The sequence below is a fragment of the Vanellus vanellus genome, assembly GCF_965231255.1.
Source record: "Vanellus vanellus genome assembly, chromosome: 1".
Classification (NCBI taxonomy): Eukaryota; Metazoa; Chordata; class Aves; order Charadriiformes; family Charadriidae; genus Vanellus; species Vanellus vanellus.
Genome location: NC_138905.1, coordinates 220392526 through 220406454, shown reverse-complemented (window position 1 = coordinate 220406454; position 13929 = coordinate 220392526). Strand labels below are relative to the sequence as shown.

The window sequence follows — 13929 nt, the reverse complement described above, 5'->3', positions numbered from 1 at the left end:
CTATTTTTTTTAGTTGTTGTTAAAACCAACTGGAACATTTATTATTAGAGAAACCAACTGATTTTTAGACTAATAATGACTTTATTTCCACATCTAATAAATGTGTGCTATGGAACCTGTGGTCTAGTTGTTCTCCATGGTATGGACAGTAGCCTGGTTTATGGGCTTTCTTCTTTCTATAATGGTGGTGTTACCACTGTTTGCACAGAAAAGTAGGAGAACGAAGAACTGTTAAGGTGGTTTAGAGAGCTCTAGATACAACCTGTGGATAGAGAATTGGCATCACATTAACAATCGCTTTCTGGGGATCTCCAGCAAAGCCGCTGTTTGGGGGACCATGCTGCTGAGCAAATCTCTCACACGCTAATTTTTCACCAGACCTCAAGCTAGCACGGTTTCTGGTATTGCGGATCACGATAACTCTGCATTGAACTCTGTCCTGTGTATGAAAGACCATCAGTGGAGACAAACGTATGGGTCATCTTCAGACTTCAGTAAGATGCAATTCTGCCTGGGGGACGCTGGTACTCCAGTGTAACTGGACGCGATGTAATCTGCAAAACAAGATTGGTTTTGCTCCCTAATATCTCTAAACCTTCATTCCAGCACCCTCACTGACACTACTTTGTAAACATTTCCACTTACTGCTAATCTCTCCTTGCTCGTTTTTATCCCCATAGTTGGCACCAGAAAACACACTGATGTCCTTCCAGAAGGCAGTGGAGCAGAAGATGTATGGAGTCCAAGCTGACGTCGTACTGAGGTAAGCCAATGGGCTGGTTGGTCTGAGACTTTCTCTGTGGATGTCCCAAACCATGCTGGTGGGTCTTTCCTGTCTGGTGCGTGACTGGTTGTTTCAGCTGTTTCCTGTTGAAAAGGGCTTTTCTGGTGGAATGTATCTGATAACTCCTAGCTGTCTCCATTTGTAATGCACAGATGCTACTAATTGGTGGACGGCCGGCTGAATATGAGCCAGCAGTGTGTCCAGGTGGCCAAGAAGGCCAACAGCATCCTGGCCTGTATCAGCAATAGTGTGGCCAGCAGGACCGGGGCAGTGATCGTCCCCCCGTACTCGGCACTGGTGAGGCCCCACCTTGAGTGCTGTGTTCAGTGTTGGGCCCCTCACGACAGGAAAGACATGGAGGTGCTGGAGTGTGTCCAGAGAAGGGCAATGGAGCTGGTCTGGAGAACAAGTCTTGTGAGGAGTGGCTGAGGGACCTGGGGGTGTTCAGCCTGGAGAAAAGGCAGCTGAGGGGAGACCTTCTCGCTCTCTACAACTCCCTGAAAGGAGGGTGTAGCGAGGGGGGTTGGTCTCTTCTCCCAAGGAACAGGCGATAGGAAAATAGGAAATGGCCTCAAGTTGTGCCAGGGGAGGTTTAGATTGGATATTAAGAAAAGAATCTTCACCGAAAGGGTTGTCAAACATTGAAGCAGGCTGCCCCGGGGAAGTGGTGGTGTCACCGCCCCTGGAGGTATTTAAAAGATGTGTAGATGTGGTGCTGAGGGCCATGGTTTCGTGGTGGTTTTGGCAGTGTTAGGTTAATGGTTGGATTCGATGATCTTAAAGGTTCCTTCCAACCTAGACGATTCTATGATTCTAATTGTTTCACTGAGATGATGATTAAAGGTGAAGTTGTCCAGGTGGGGGAACCTGGATACCTTTGAATTGAAACTAATCTTCATTTGCAGGAAGACTGTCGGTTATCCTAGAGCTTGCTGTATTACAGTAAAACACAGCGCCTGACTTCTAGCCTGGCTTGAAGTCAGCTGGCCTTGGGAAGAGACAGAACTGCTTAAACGTGACTTTTGCTGGGATGCCCGAGGTGTAGGGAGAGCGGAGGTCCTGAACTGACTTCATTACGCTTCAAGTCTTCAGGAGGGTTTTTACCAGCCTTGCAAAACTGTCGCAAGAATTTAGCAGCCCAGGACTAAGCCCTTCCTCCTCCTCCTCCTCCCATCCCTCACATGTCACTAGTGCTGGGGGCAGGAGGAACCCGGTGATACTGCTGTCAAAAAGTCATTCCTTGAAACGTTGAGCTGAATTGACAAGGCGGATTTAGAGAGGGTTATTTCAAGAAACTGTGCTTTGTTCCAGGAGCATGATCAGTCTTTAATATTCTTGTTCCTTTTCTGAACTGTGGTTTTTGCATGAGGTACGTAGATGTGCAAGAGGGCAGAATTGGCATGAAGGGAACAGTAATGCCTTCTCTTGGTGATCCCTCAGTTTGTCTCAGTTTGTTATAAATATGAGAAAAACTCAAAGCTGATTTTTTATTTTTTTTTTTTTTTTTTCCCTGACCACTTTGGAGGTTGGTGTTGATGGAAAGATATTTTTGCCTGGTGGAAGATGGGCTTCTGAAGGTGAATTGCTAAGGTCCTGCTGCTGTTTTTTCCCATAATTGTTTGAGAGCAAATGATATAAAAACTAAAGGAATTTCTTTCCCCCTGGGGAGTGGAAGGTCACTGTGGAAGGGTGAAGTATAAATTGGTACATACATGATACAACTCTTTCAAAAATCAGTTCATTAACTGTTGTGAAGGGACAACAAAATGCCTGTCCAAACTCACAAATGAGAACCCGGCTCATGTGGTGGCTGAATCAGTTGTTTCTCTTGGCAGTGGCCAAGGAGAAAGGTGGTCTGTTGGGAGGAGGAGGAGAGCTGGAAAAGATCCAAGAGCTTTCCATGTTGCCGCTCATCGGCTGTCACAGAGGAGCACTCAAAGAATCCCGTAGCTTAAACAATGCCTTTAATTGGCCCAGTTATCTGAGGGCCCCTCTAGGAGACCCAAGTCTCTACAAAAGAGGACTCCAGTGACCTTCAGACCAAAAAGCGAGCTATCAATATAGTTGGCAATGACTTTGTGAAGGGTTTGCAGCACAGCACCCATTGCTGTCCTTATCGCTTGGAAAGGTGCTTTTTGTACCTGTGGCTGGAGTGGTCCACTCCACCTGGGATGTTTTCATGTTGTTCTAGGTGTGTTTCAGCCATGGGTGTGCTGTTTGGACATATACTCAGACCTATCGCATCCTGCGCCCTTTCCATTACACACCCCAAACTGGGTGGCCCTGGTTACAAAGCCAACTTTGCTTCAAGCACCAGGATCGTAGTATCGCTGCGTGTTCCTCTCTAATCTTCTACCTCCTCCCACATCTCTTCTTCTAAAGCTTTGATTTCTGTCTCTGAATTATTTTTTTTTTTTTTTTTTCAAATCTGTGCCTGCTAATACATTGTGGTTAGCCTTGGGTAGTGCCGAGTGACTCTGTAAGGGGAAGGATTAGACAGGAGAGAGCGAATGTTAAGTGCCCTGTAGGATTTCCACGCTGTGGTTAAGGCTTAGCAGTATCTGATGATGCTCTGCTGTGAGATGTTAAGACTCAAGCTCCTATCTCCCATAAACACTCCACACTCTTAATTCTGCAGTTGCTTAGCATCTTTTCTTCTTCTTTTTTTTTTTTTTTTTTAACTGTATTTATTAAAAACACTTCTGATTGCAGCAGCGTGGTGTGCTGCTGAGCATGGTATCGCTGTGTCAGCGTGTTCCTTTGGGTTGCGGAGGGGGAAGTAGTTGGCACCGTGCACGCTAGAACTAGCAAATAAAGATGCCAGCGACCTTTGCGAGAAGGGACTTCTGCAGGCAACGGTGAAGCTGAGGCAGCATTTGCTCCGTCATCTAACATTTTTTGTTTTCCCTCTAGCTCTAGGGGGTGAGTGCTCTGGGTCGTATCCTAATTCAAACTTTTTTTTATTTTTTTTATTTTAACCCCATCTCCTTTCCAGACCTTATCTGAGTCTCCTATTATGAAGATGGGCTCCTTGCTTTGGAAAAGGTCATTGGAATCGGGCTGGCTGCGCAGGGTTTATCTTGATTTCTGAGTGCAGACAACTGTCCCCCTGCCCTTGATAGAAACCCTCATTGCCCTGTGTGGCGTTACCACTCATCCAATCACAGAAAATTTGGCTGGAACAAAGCTTAAAGAGCTTTTTAGGTTTTCCAGAACCATTGTTCTGTAGTATCTAGGTGGCATAAAAAACAGAGGTTATGCATTTGGCTCTTTAGTTTCATGTGAGAGGCGGGTTTTCTTTAAGATGCATGAACTTAACTCATGTGAGCATGGCTGTTCCCTGAAACCAATTTTCAATTGGAAAAGGCAATTTCAGAGCAATTTTGGTAGCTTGCAACCCTTGCATTTTGCTGAATCATAGAATCGCTGAGGTTAGAAGGGACCTTTAAGATCCTCAAGTCCAAACATTAACCTACCCTGACAAAACCACTTCTAAGCCATGTTCTCAAGTACCACATCTACCCTTTTTTTAAAGACCTCCAGGGATGGCGAATCCACCACCTCCCTGGGCAGCCTATTCCAATGTTTAATAACCCTTTCAGTGAAAAAAGAAATTCCTAATATCCAATCTGAACCTCCCCTGACATAACTTGAACCCATTTCCTCTCGTCCTATCACTTGTCACCAGGGAGAGAAGGTCAGCCCCCACCTCTCTACAACCTCCTTTCAGGTAGTTATAGAGAGTGATAAGGTGTCCCCTCAGGGTCCTCTTCTCCAGGCTAAATAACCCCGCTTCCCTCAGTCATTCCTCATAAGACTTGTCTTCCAGACCCCTCACCAGCTTTGTAGCCCTTCTCTGGATGTGCTCCAACACCTCAATGTCCTTCTTGTAGTGAGGGGCCCAAAACTGAACACAGTACTTGAGGTGGGGTCTCACCAGTGCCAAGCACAGGGGGAATTGAATGAATTTCCATTCATTGTTCAAGGGAGTGAGTAGGGGAGACTGCCTCACAGCGATGCAAGTTGCTCATTGAAATGCAACCAACCTGGGTGCTTAGAGGTAGAAGCTCAAGAAGTCATCACAGGGCAGCTCAGGAAGCTCCTGTTCAGATACAGGCAATGGTCTGATGGTCACAGTAAGAGCTGCTTTCCAGTGGGACCTTCAGACCAAGTTCTCAGGAGCTGCTTCGCACTTTGCTTTTCAACCCAGGCTCTAGATGCTTGGTATCAGTGATGATCTTCAAGGTCCTTTCCAACCTAAACCATTCTATGATTCTATGATACAGCCCAGCTAGCATCACACTTGTTGAAAATGAGTGGGAAGTAGAGGCGCAGAAATCTGAGGAGCTATCCCAGTCATTTCAGGTCCCGAAGTCTAGTTTCTGCCAAGAGCTTTTATAACCAGGCTGATCATAGGGTTGTTCCAAAACAGAGAAAGTAGAAGTGCTAACTTGGGACGGCTATCTCCACTGTGCGGAGGAGATGCGAAGCATTTGCTCCTCTGCCATCCTCAGCAAAGCAAAATAACACTAGGGAACAGCTTGCTCTTGAAAATCATTTTGCATTTTACTTCACGTGCACTCAAAAGAAGCACACTGAAATGCAGCTTCCAGGTCTGAAATAATTTTGTCAGGAAAGTAATTTGCATAAAATTACCCATGAACATTAAGTTCTTCTGTAGTCTGAGAGCCTTTGAAAATCTTACTCATCGCCTACTATTAACAATTTGAGAATAGTTTGTATATGTATCTATTTATACAGGGTATGGGAAATCTCTGATGTTATTGGGAACTTAAAAACATTGCAGAAAGCTTTGGTTAGCGTGAGCACTCGGGGTAGGTGTTCTCATCCAAGCTACCCGAGTTTGGCACTCTAGAAACTTTTGAGGGAATAGTGGGGAGGAGGGAGGGATGGACAGGGTTATGTCAGCATTTGAATGATTGCAAACATCTAGCAGGTATCTAAGAGACTTTTTCCTCTGGGTACATCTCACTTCAATGGGTCTTGGAGATGCTGGGGATGTTTTAAGCTGGTCGAGATCCTCCCAGTGATTTTGATGTGAAGCTATGAGAGAGGCTGGAGTGGGAACAGGTGTTTCTTTAGTACTGTGTACGTGGTTGTGCTCCTCCACCTACAATGGAGCCTGTCTGTATTTGCAGCTATGATGGAGTGCCGTTTCTGATGCACGACAAGACACTCAGGAGAACAACAAACGTGGAGGAAGTGTTTCCAGAGCGGGCCTATGAGCACTCCTCCATGTTCAACTGGACTGACCTGGAAAAGCTCAATGCTGGAGAGTGGTTCCTACAGGTGCGTATGGCCATGGAGAAGGTGTCCCAGAGCCATGGCTGTGGGATGAAAGATCATGCCTAAACCCTCTTTGAAGTGGAGACGTGGAGATCCGTCTCCTCTGTGGAGTGGTCTAAAGTGCAGCTAGACCAAGAATCCATGAACCACATTTAGTTCTGTCCTCTACTAAACTTACAATTGATCTAAAAGACACGTTGTATTTCTGTGCCTCTTCCACCACCTGGAAGAAGAGGCCTTAATGCCAGGTTGACACCACAAAGGAATTCAAGACCCCCAGGAGGGCAAACGTAGCTCTAAAGAGAGCAGAAAAGACAGCATGTTATGTACTGTTCCATTTTCTTTAATTTACTTTTGGAGACAATTGTCTTTACAAAGAAAAAGCAAGAAATTCAGCCTCCGAAGTCCAGGGGAGGAAAAATTGCTGTGGGATGGGCTTGACCCATCCTTCGGTGTGCAGCCAGGTTGCAGGGTGGGATTTCTTTTTGCTAAGCTGCTCTCTGGCCAGCGGCCATAACCTTCTTGGAGAGCAATAGCTGCGGTTTGGAAGGAGGGCTGCAGCACTCTGGTACACTCACGCAAGCTGGAACATGGCTTGCTGAGGCATCACTCAGTGATGCAAGCTCAGGTACCACTTTCACATGCCTGCTTGAAGCTCCCTGGGTGCTTGCTTGGTGGAAACTTGAAATCACGGTAGCTTCACTGCTGTTCTGATCTGAGCCGGTGCGATGGGAATGTCTACGTATTCAAGCTGCATGTAGTGCTACACAGACATTTGCTTGGCCTGCAGATGTGATTGTGGGAGTGGGAATGCAGGGAAACGGCTGCTTGCCAGATGAGAAGGGCAAAGACAACATCTGGAAGGCTGCTTTTTGGGATGTGCTTTGCAATGGTCGTACCTAAATGTGAAGTCAGGATCCAATCTCTTCCAACAGCCCATAGCTCCTATCTGATCATTTTTAGTTAGATAATCATAGAATCACAGGATAGTTTGGGTGGGAAGGGACCTTTAAAGGCCGTCTAGTCCAACCTCCCCTACTATGAGCAGGGACAACTAGACCAGGTTGCTCAGAGCCCCGTCCAACCTGACCTGGAATGTTTCCAGGGATGGGGCATCTCCCACTTCTCTGGGCAACCTGGGCTGGTGGCTCACCATGCTGAGAGTCGAAAACTTATTCCTTAGATCTAGTCTCAATCTTCCCTCTTTTAGTTTAAAGCATTACCCCTTGTCCTGTTGCAACAGGCACTGGTAAAGATTCTGTCCTCATCATTCCTGTAGGCCCCCCGGAGCCTTCTCCTCCCCAGGCTGAACCCCCCCACCTCTCCCAGCCTGTCCTCCCAGCAGAGGGGCTCCAGCCCTCCCAGCAGCTCCGGGGCCTCCTATGGCCCCGCTCCACCAGCTCCATGTCTCTCCTGTGCTGAGGCCCCCGAGCTGGAGGCAGCTCTGCCGGGGGGGTCTCCCCAGAGCAGAGCGCAGCAGAGGGGCACAGTCCCCCCCTTGCCCTGCTGGCCACGCTGCTGGGGATGCAGCCTGGGATGCGAGTGGCTTTCTGGGCTGCCAGTGCACATTGCTGGCATGTGTTGAGCTCCTCATCCACCAACACACCCAAGTCCTTCTTGGCAGGGCTGCTCTCCATCCCTTCATCCCCAGCCTGTATGGATAACAGGGATTGCCCCGTCCCAGGTGCAGGACCCTGTACTTGACCTTGTTGAACCTCATGAGATTCACATGGACCCACTTCTCGACCTTGTCCAGGTTCCTCTTGATGGCATCCTATCCCTCCGCTGTGTCAACAGCACCACTCAGCTTGGTGTTGTCTGTAAACTTGCTGAGGGTGCGCTCGATCCCACTGTGTGTCTTTGGTGAAGATATTGAATAGTACTGGTCCCATTATGGACCCCTGAGGGACACACTTGTCACTGATCTACATCTGGTCCTTTTTATTTTTGGATTCTGAAGAATCCTTGGTTATCATGTACATAGCGTGAGAAAATACATTTTTTAGCTTACTACCTTGGAAAATTACATAGCTGTCCTATAGCTCTGCTCTCCTTCTGGAAACGAGGTGACCTGCCAGGCACACCTTGCTTTCAGTAAGGAACTGTCACCTCCACTTGGGTAGGGAAACTGAGGCACAGAGCTTCAGCAAGCTGCATGATGGTCATCAAGCGTGGCTTTCAACCTCCCCCACTGTTGTTAAGGTGGTACAGAAAAGGGTCTTCACCTGTATTGGAGGAGTCTGGGCTTTGTAGCACTAATGCTGGGATTTTCTTTGCTTTCAGAATGACCCTTTCTGGACGGCTGGGTCTCTCTCAAGGTCTGACTACTTGGAAGCTGCCAACCAGTCAGTCTGCAAGCTGGCAGATATGCTAGAGGTGATCAAGGACAACACCTCACTCATCCTGAACTTCCAGGACCTGCCACTGGCTCATCCCTACTACAGCACTTACATCAACATCATCTTGGAAACCATCCTGGCATCGGGAATTCAGCAACGGGCTGTGAGTTCTGTGGGGCTGATGTTTCCAAAATCACCCTCTTTATGGGTTCCCCGAATCCTTAAGTGTCTCATTTGATCCATTTGAACACTTGATTTGAAATGCCTCTTCATGCCATGAAGTCATGTTGAGGAGGGCTTTGCATCCAGGCTGGTGCTCCCAGAGGCTTGATAGTGTCTTGGACTGTAGTCATGGTAGTATAGCTAGTACATGGAGGAAAGTGATTATTCCCCTTATTCAGCAATCATGTGTTCAGTGTGGGGCTCACCAGTACAAGACAGACGTAGATAAACTGGGGCAAGTCCTGCAGAGGTCACCAAACTGGTCATGGGGCTGAATATAGGATTAGGGGCTGAGGGGAACCGAGTCCCTCCATCCTGGAAAAGAAAAGACTGAGGAGAGACCTAGTAGCAGCCCTCCAGTACTGGCGAGGAGGTTGTTGAGAAGTTGGACCAAAGCTTTTCCCTGAGTATTGAGTCAGGAGGATAAGAAAGAATCATCATAAGTTGGAACAGCAGAGGTTTTTGCTGCATATAAGGAACTAGTTTTCCCTGTGAGGGCAGGTGAGTGTGGAGGGGGGGCAGGAGAGACCGAAGGATCTCCATCCTTGAAGCTTTTCAAGATGCAACTGGACAAAGCCCTGAGCACCTTATTTGAAATCAGTGCTGGCCCTGGTTTGTGTTGGAGTAGAGATCTCCTGAGGTCCCTTCCCAGTGAACAATTTGATAAGAGCTTTGGACACAAGGGAAGAGGCTGAGACCTGGAGGTCAGTTACGAGCAGCAGAGCCCTTCCTCTCCTTAGAATCATAGAATAGTTTGGGTTGCAAGGGACCTTTAAAGGTCATCTAGTCCAACCCCCCTTTCAAGGAATGACCTTCTGACTCTTTGGTTTTAAATAATCCTTCTCCCTGTGCTGAGCAACCATTTTAGCCTAGAGTCAGCTTCTGCTTGGAGGAGAAATGAATGTCCTGGAGATAGGGATTTTCAGTAAAAGGAGGTCTATGTATCTGTAGGTCTATGTATGTGCAGAGATCTCTTCCAGACTTTCATTTCTGCCCCAGAATTGTCCTTGCTCTGCTATGGCAAGCATTTTAATTTCCAGCTCTGTGCTGTTGCAATCATAGAATAGAATAGAATCATAGAATCGTTTTGGTTGGAAGAGACCTTTAAGACCATCAAGTCCAACTGTTAACGTGGCACTGCCAACTTACTAAACCATGTCCCTCAGCACTACATCTACATGTCTTTTAAATACCTCCCAGCCAACCTTGTTAGCTGTGTTATCTCTGAGCACGAGGTATAGATCTTCACTCAGCCCATCAGGAGCTCCCTCTCATGCAGTCATCTCTTCTGGAGGGACGGTACAACTTCCCATGTGTCAGCAGGACGCCCAGACCTGAGGACTCTAGGTGTGCCTTGGAAAACCTCTTTGTGACCCGTCTCAGGAAGGAAATTTGGTCCTTTCACTCATCATATGGAGTGGTTGAAAATAGCGTAGTGAGGCTGACAAGAAGAATGACTACATCACTCACAGCTCAGATACATCATCTGTACCAATTAGGTGCGTCTGCATGCACAGACAAGTTCAGCACTGACTTGTACAGTGATGGACCCAGGAGGAGCTATTTTTAGCTTCCATCTGTCTTTCTAATGACAGATGCTGCCAGTTAACTATGTGGATGCAGTGACAATGTTATCCACGAGCCTCTGCCAGCTTGGCTAGATCCAAGGGAGGACCATGCTGTTTTCTCCTTGGATACTGGAATGGAGAGCAGGAGAACAAAAATAGTCGAAACATAGATGTGGGGTTGTGAAGTGATATTTCTCGCCCAGGTTTTGTGGTTCCCTACTGAAAATGCATATGGCTGCCTCTGTGCTGCTCTGATGGTTTGGTAGGGGAGTGTCATGGAGTTATTAAACGTGGGTTAAAGCAAGGCAATGCCCAGTGGTGCTGTTGAGATCATCTGCTTGGGCCTGGCCTCTGCATGGCCCAAGCCATAAAGATGCCCAGCTCGATTCCGGCATCCACTTTGCATCTGGCAGCTGAGCGTGTTTAACAGTGATTAATTTGACAAGCTCTCAAAGCGTGGTATGAACTTAGAGAAATCCTTGCCCTGGATTGGAGCAGATGTAACCCTGATAAAAGAGGGTGAATTAAACCGCTCTTAGATGTGGGGTTATGGGAGGCTTCTCTTGTAGGCCCTGTCTGCGCTGTCAATTTTAGCCTCATGGCCTTAGTTCTCTCTGTGCCCTGAATTGGGCAGGGAGGGCAGGTTTTCAAGGATGTACCATGTCTCTTCTCATGAGCGCTTGGCCTAATCCCTTTGCATCTCCACCCTTTTCACCCCTAAGGTGTTGTGTGTTACAGCCCTCTGGGCTCACGGACAATCCTGAAATGCGTTTGAATAGAGAGGTGGGAGACTAAACATCTCCTAGATAATTTGTATGACGAACGAAGCAGCCCCTTGTGTGATTTTTGCTTCTGGCTTGGTGTAAACTGGCTGTCTTGTGTCACCAGCTTTGTGAATCACCTTTGCCATAACCACCCTCTGTCTCGCTCCCTCCGCAGGTGATGTGGCTGCCGGACGCGGAGAGGCAGCTGGTCAGGCAGATTGCGCCAGGTTTCCAGCAGACTTCTGGCCTCAAGCTGGACGTTGAGCGCATGAGGGAGAAGGGCATCGTGAAGCTCAACCTGCGTTACACCAAGGTCACGAACGAGGATGTCAGGTACGGCCCTCAGTTTGGACACTGCGTAATAGCCCGTGCGCTCCACGGTGGGTGCATCCCTGGCCCAACAGCATCTTTTCTGATCATTCCAGGCTGTCTTATCTGCGTAGAGGTATCTTTTCAGATGGATTTGCTCTTGAAAGCTTGAGCTGTGCAAGCTTGTCCTTACCCATCACCTGGAATCCTGTCTCTGTTCCCAGGAGCGAATAGCTGACTCTAATAACTCAGTATGCTAATTCAGTATATGATGATCCTTTTTGAAACACAAATATATGAATTGTCTAATTCTTATTACACTGTCAGCTCTGGATGGAGTGAAGGCTTTTCACACCAAGTACCATTTCATCCTCATTATCAGCTGCCCTTTGCTTCTGTTCGTCTGCTCCAGAGTTGCTACCGCAGAATTTTGATTAGCCCAAAGTCTGGATGTGCTTTCAGAAATTTCTCTTTGCAGAGAATTCCCTCATTTCGTTACTGTCCTTTGTCAGCTATTTAGACTGGTCAGGTCTCTTCTTTAATGAGATTGGCGCAGCATGGGGTTCCTCTCCTGCCTGAGCCTGTGTTTGAACCACGCAGTGTGTTAGCTCCCAGCTTTGCCCCCTTCTCAGAAAGGGCAGATTGTCTCCAGTACAGCTTCTCTATTTTTTCATATTTTTTTTAGGATTTTCACTTTTTTCTCAAAAGAAATACGTGAAAATGAAACAGGTTTGCAGAAGAAAAGCATCTTCAAAGGATTCGTCTTGCTATACGTTTGGGCTGGGAGTAGGGAAGAGCTGAGCCCACCGCTGTTTGGGAGCATGGTCCTATTTAGAAGTAATCCAGTGGTGTCTTCCCATGGCTGCCAGCAATCGGTCTGGTTTCTGGCCCTTAAAACCAAGCCTGTTCTTTACCTGCAGGATAATTCCTGCCTGTTTTTCCCCTACGTATTTGCTCTGTCTCACGGAGAGGACCATATGCCAACTCCCTCATTTATCACAGCTCATCAGCCCCAATCTCTCATCAATCCCACCTCAGCTGTCTCCAAAATCAGACCTGACACCTTGAGTGTTTCTTGAACCCTGAAGGCCTTGTGGTGCCCAGTCAAATGAGCCAGAGCGGGCTCAACAAGCCCGGGTATAACACAGTTCTCTCAATCCCCCCCCAAATTAGCATCTGGATGTAACATTGCTGTGACCACCTCTGCCCTTGAGAGCCCCTTAGCCTTTGGAGCAGCATGATCACGTTGTGAGCTTTGAGATGTCCACATCTTGTCCAGCGGCCTTCCACCTCAAAGTGCTTTGCAGATAATAAATTGCGAGGATTAATCTCTGTGCTGGAGATTAGCGATGCTTCTGCTTCGTAGATAAGGAAACAGAGAGATTTATGCAAATCGTACGGGTACAGGGAGTCCACTCTCAGTGCCTGGTTTGCTGCCGCTGCCAGCTCTTGTACCCCAGCTTGCAGTTTTAGCTTCTTGGAAAATGGCCTCAGGAGACTGGAAGCTGTAACTCTGTGACTGTCCCCAAAAAAGGGCATGAAGTTGGAAATGCAGTCTGTCAGTTTTTAATTAAGTAAATTGCCGATGAAGTGTTGCAGGCGTCTGAGCCAGATGTTAATTTTACGTCAACGTGATGAGGCGGTTGTTACAAAAACATGCTGTGTCCATCATTCATGAGGAAGTATCTGAGATGGTCTGTGGCCTGGGCTAGAGAGCATCCAAGGGGCAAAGAAAGCTTTCCAGTTAAAACCATTTGATTGCAATGCCCTTGGGTTGCTCATGGAGTGACCGTGCCCCTGTTACAAAAGCCCCCAAAACCAATTTCATGCAATTCAAACCCAATAAATCTAACGGCGATTACAGCGATGGCTGATGGTAAGAGCTCTCCTCTTGGAGATGAGGGTCTGATGTTTGCTGGGGGGACTCGCATCTCACCCTGTCTGTCTCCTGGCAGGGACTACGCCATGGCGAACCTGAGCGTGAATCTTTACACTGTGAACGAGCCCTGGCTATACTCCATCCTGTGGTGTGCTGGCGTCCAGTCGGTCACCTCCGACAGCTCCCACGTCCTTCGCAAGGTGCCTTTTCCCATCTGGCTAATGGTAAGCGTGATGCCTGGGAAGGTGCTGTGAACCCCTGGAAGGAGAGGGATGCAGTGGAGGGGTGTAGAAGTGGCCGTTGACCACTGGAACTGTAGGGCTAGTGGGTTTCTCCAGGAAGGTTCGGTTGGGTTCGTTGTGCTATAAGGCTTGAGAGTTTTCACCCCCTGTACATCTGAGATGGTAACAGATCAAGGCTCCTCTTGCACAGTCCCTTCCTTCAGGTGGCCTCGTCTATCCCCACACAGGGTTTGGGAGCCTTGGACATTGCTTTGCATGCTCCATTTAACCCGTATGATTTTTTTTCCATTTTTCTCCAATGGAGAAACACCTTCCCAGACCTGCTGAGCAGCTGGAGAAGCAGGCACACAGGTGAACTGGCGAACCTGGCTTCTGTGTTTCGGCCGGGCTGCAAAACTAGGTTTTTTTGCCTGGTTTTAATAGCAAATGAGGACAAGTTTTACTACTGGCTACCCCATTGCCGGACAAGGAACAAGCAGAGACCAAAGATAGCCCCCTTACCCATCATATAGCCA

General features: G+C 47.7%; 1 protein-coding gene across 1 annotated transcript in view; it reads left to right on the top strand.

Moving 5' to 3' along the window:
- The window catches only part of GDPD5 (glycerophosphodiester phosphodiesterase domain containing 5), a gene marked incomplete at its 5' end in the record, with an annotated part of 123413 nt that overhangs the window by 99860 nt on the left and 9624 nt on the right, over positions 1-13929 (top strand). Inside the window, 5 exons of the mRNA XM_082493996.1 lie at positions 681-763; positions 5944-6094; positions 8375-8593; positions 11160-11317; positions 13249-13396. Of these exons, the coding sequence (XP_082350122.1) occupies positions 681-763; positions 5944-6094; positions 8375-8593; positions 11160-11317; positions 13249-13396 (759 nt within the window). The remainder of the gene's footprint in view (positions 1-680; positions 764-5943; positions 6095-8374; positions 8594-11159; positions 11318-13248; positions 13397-13929) is intronic.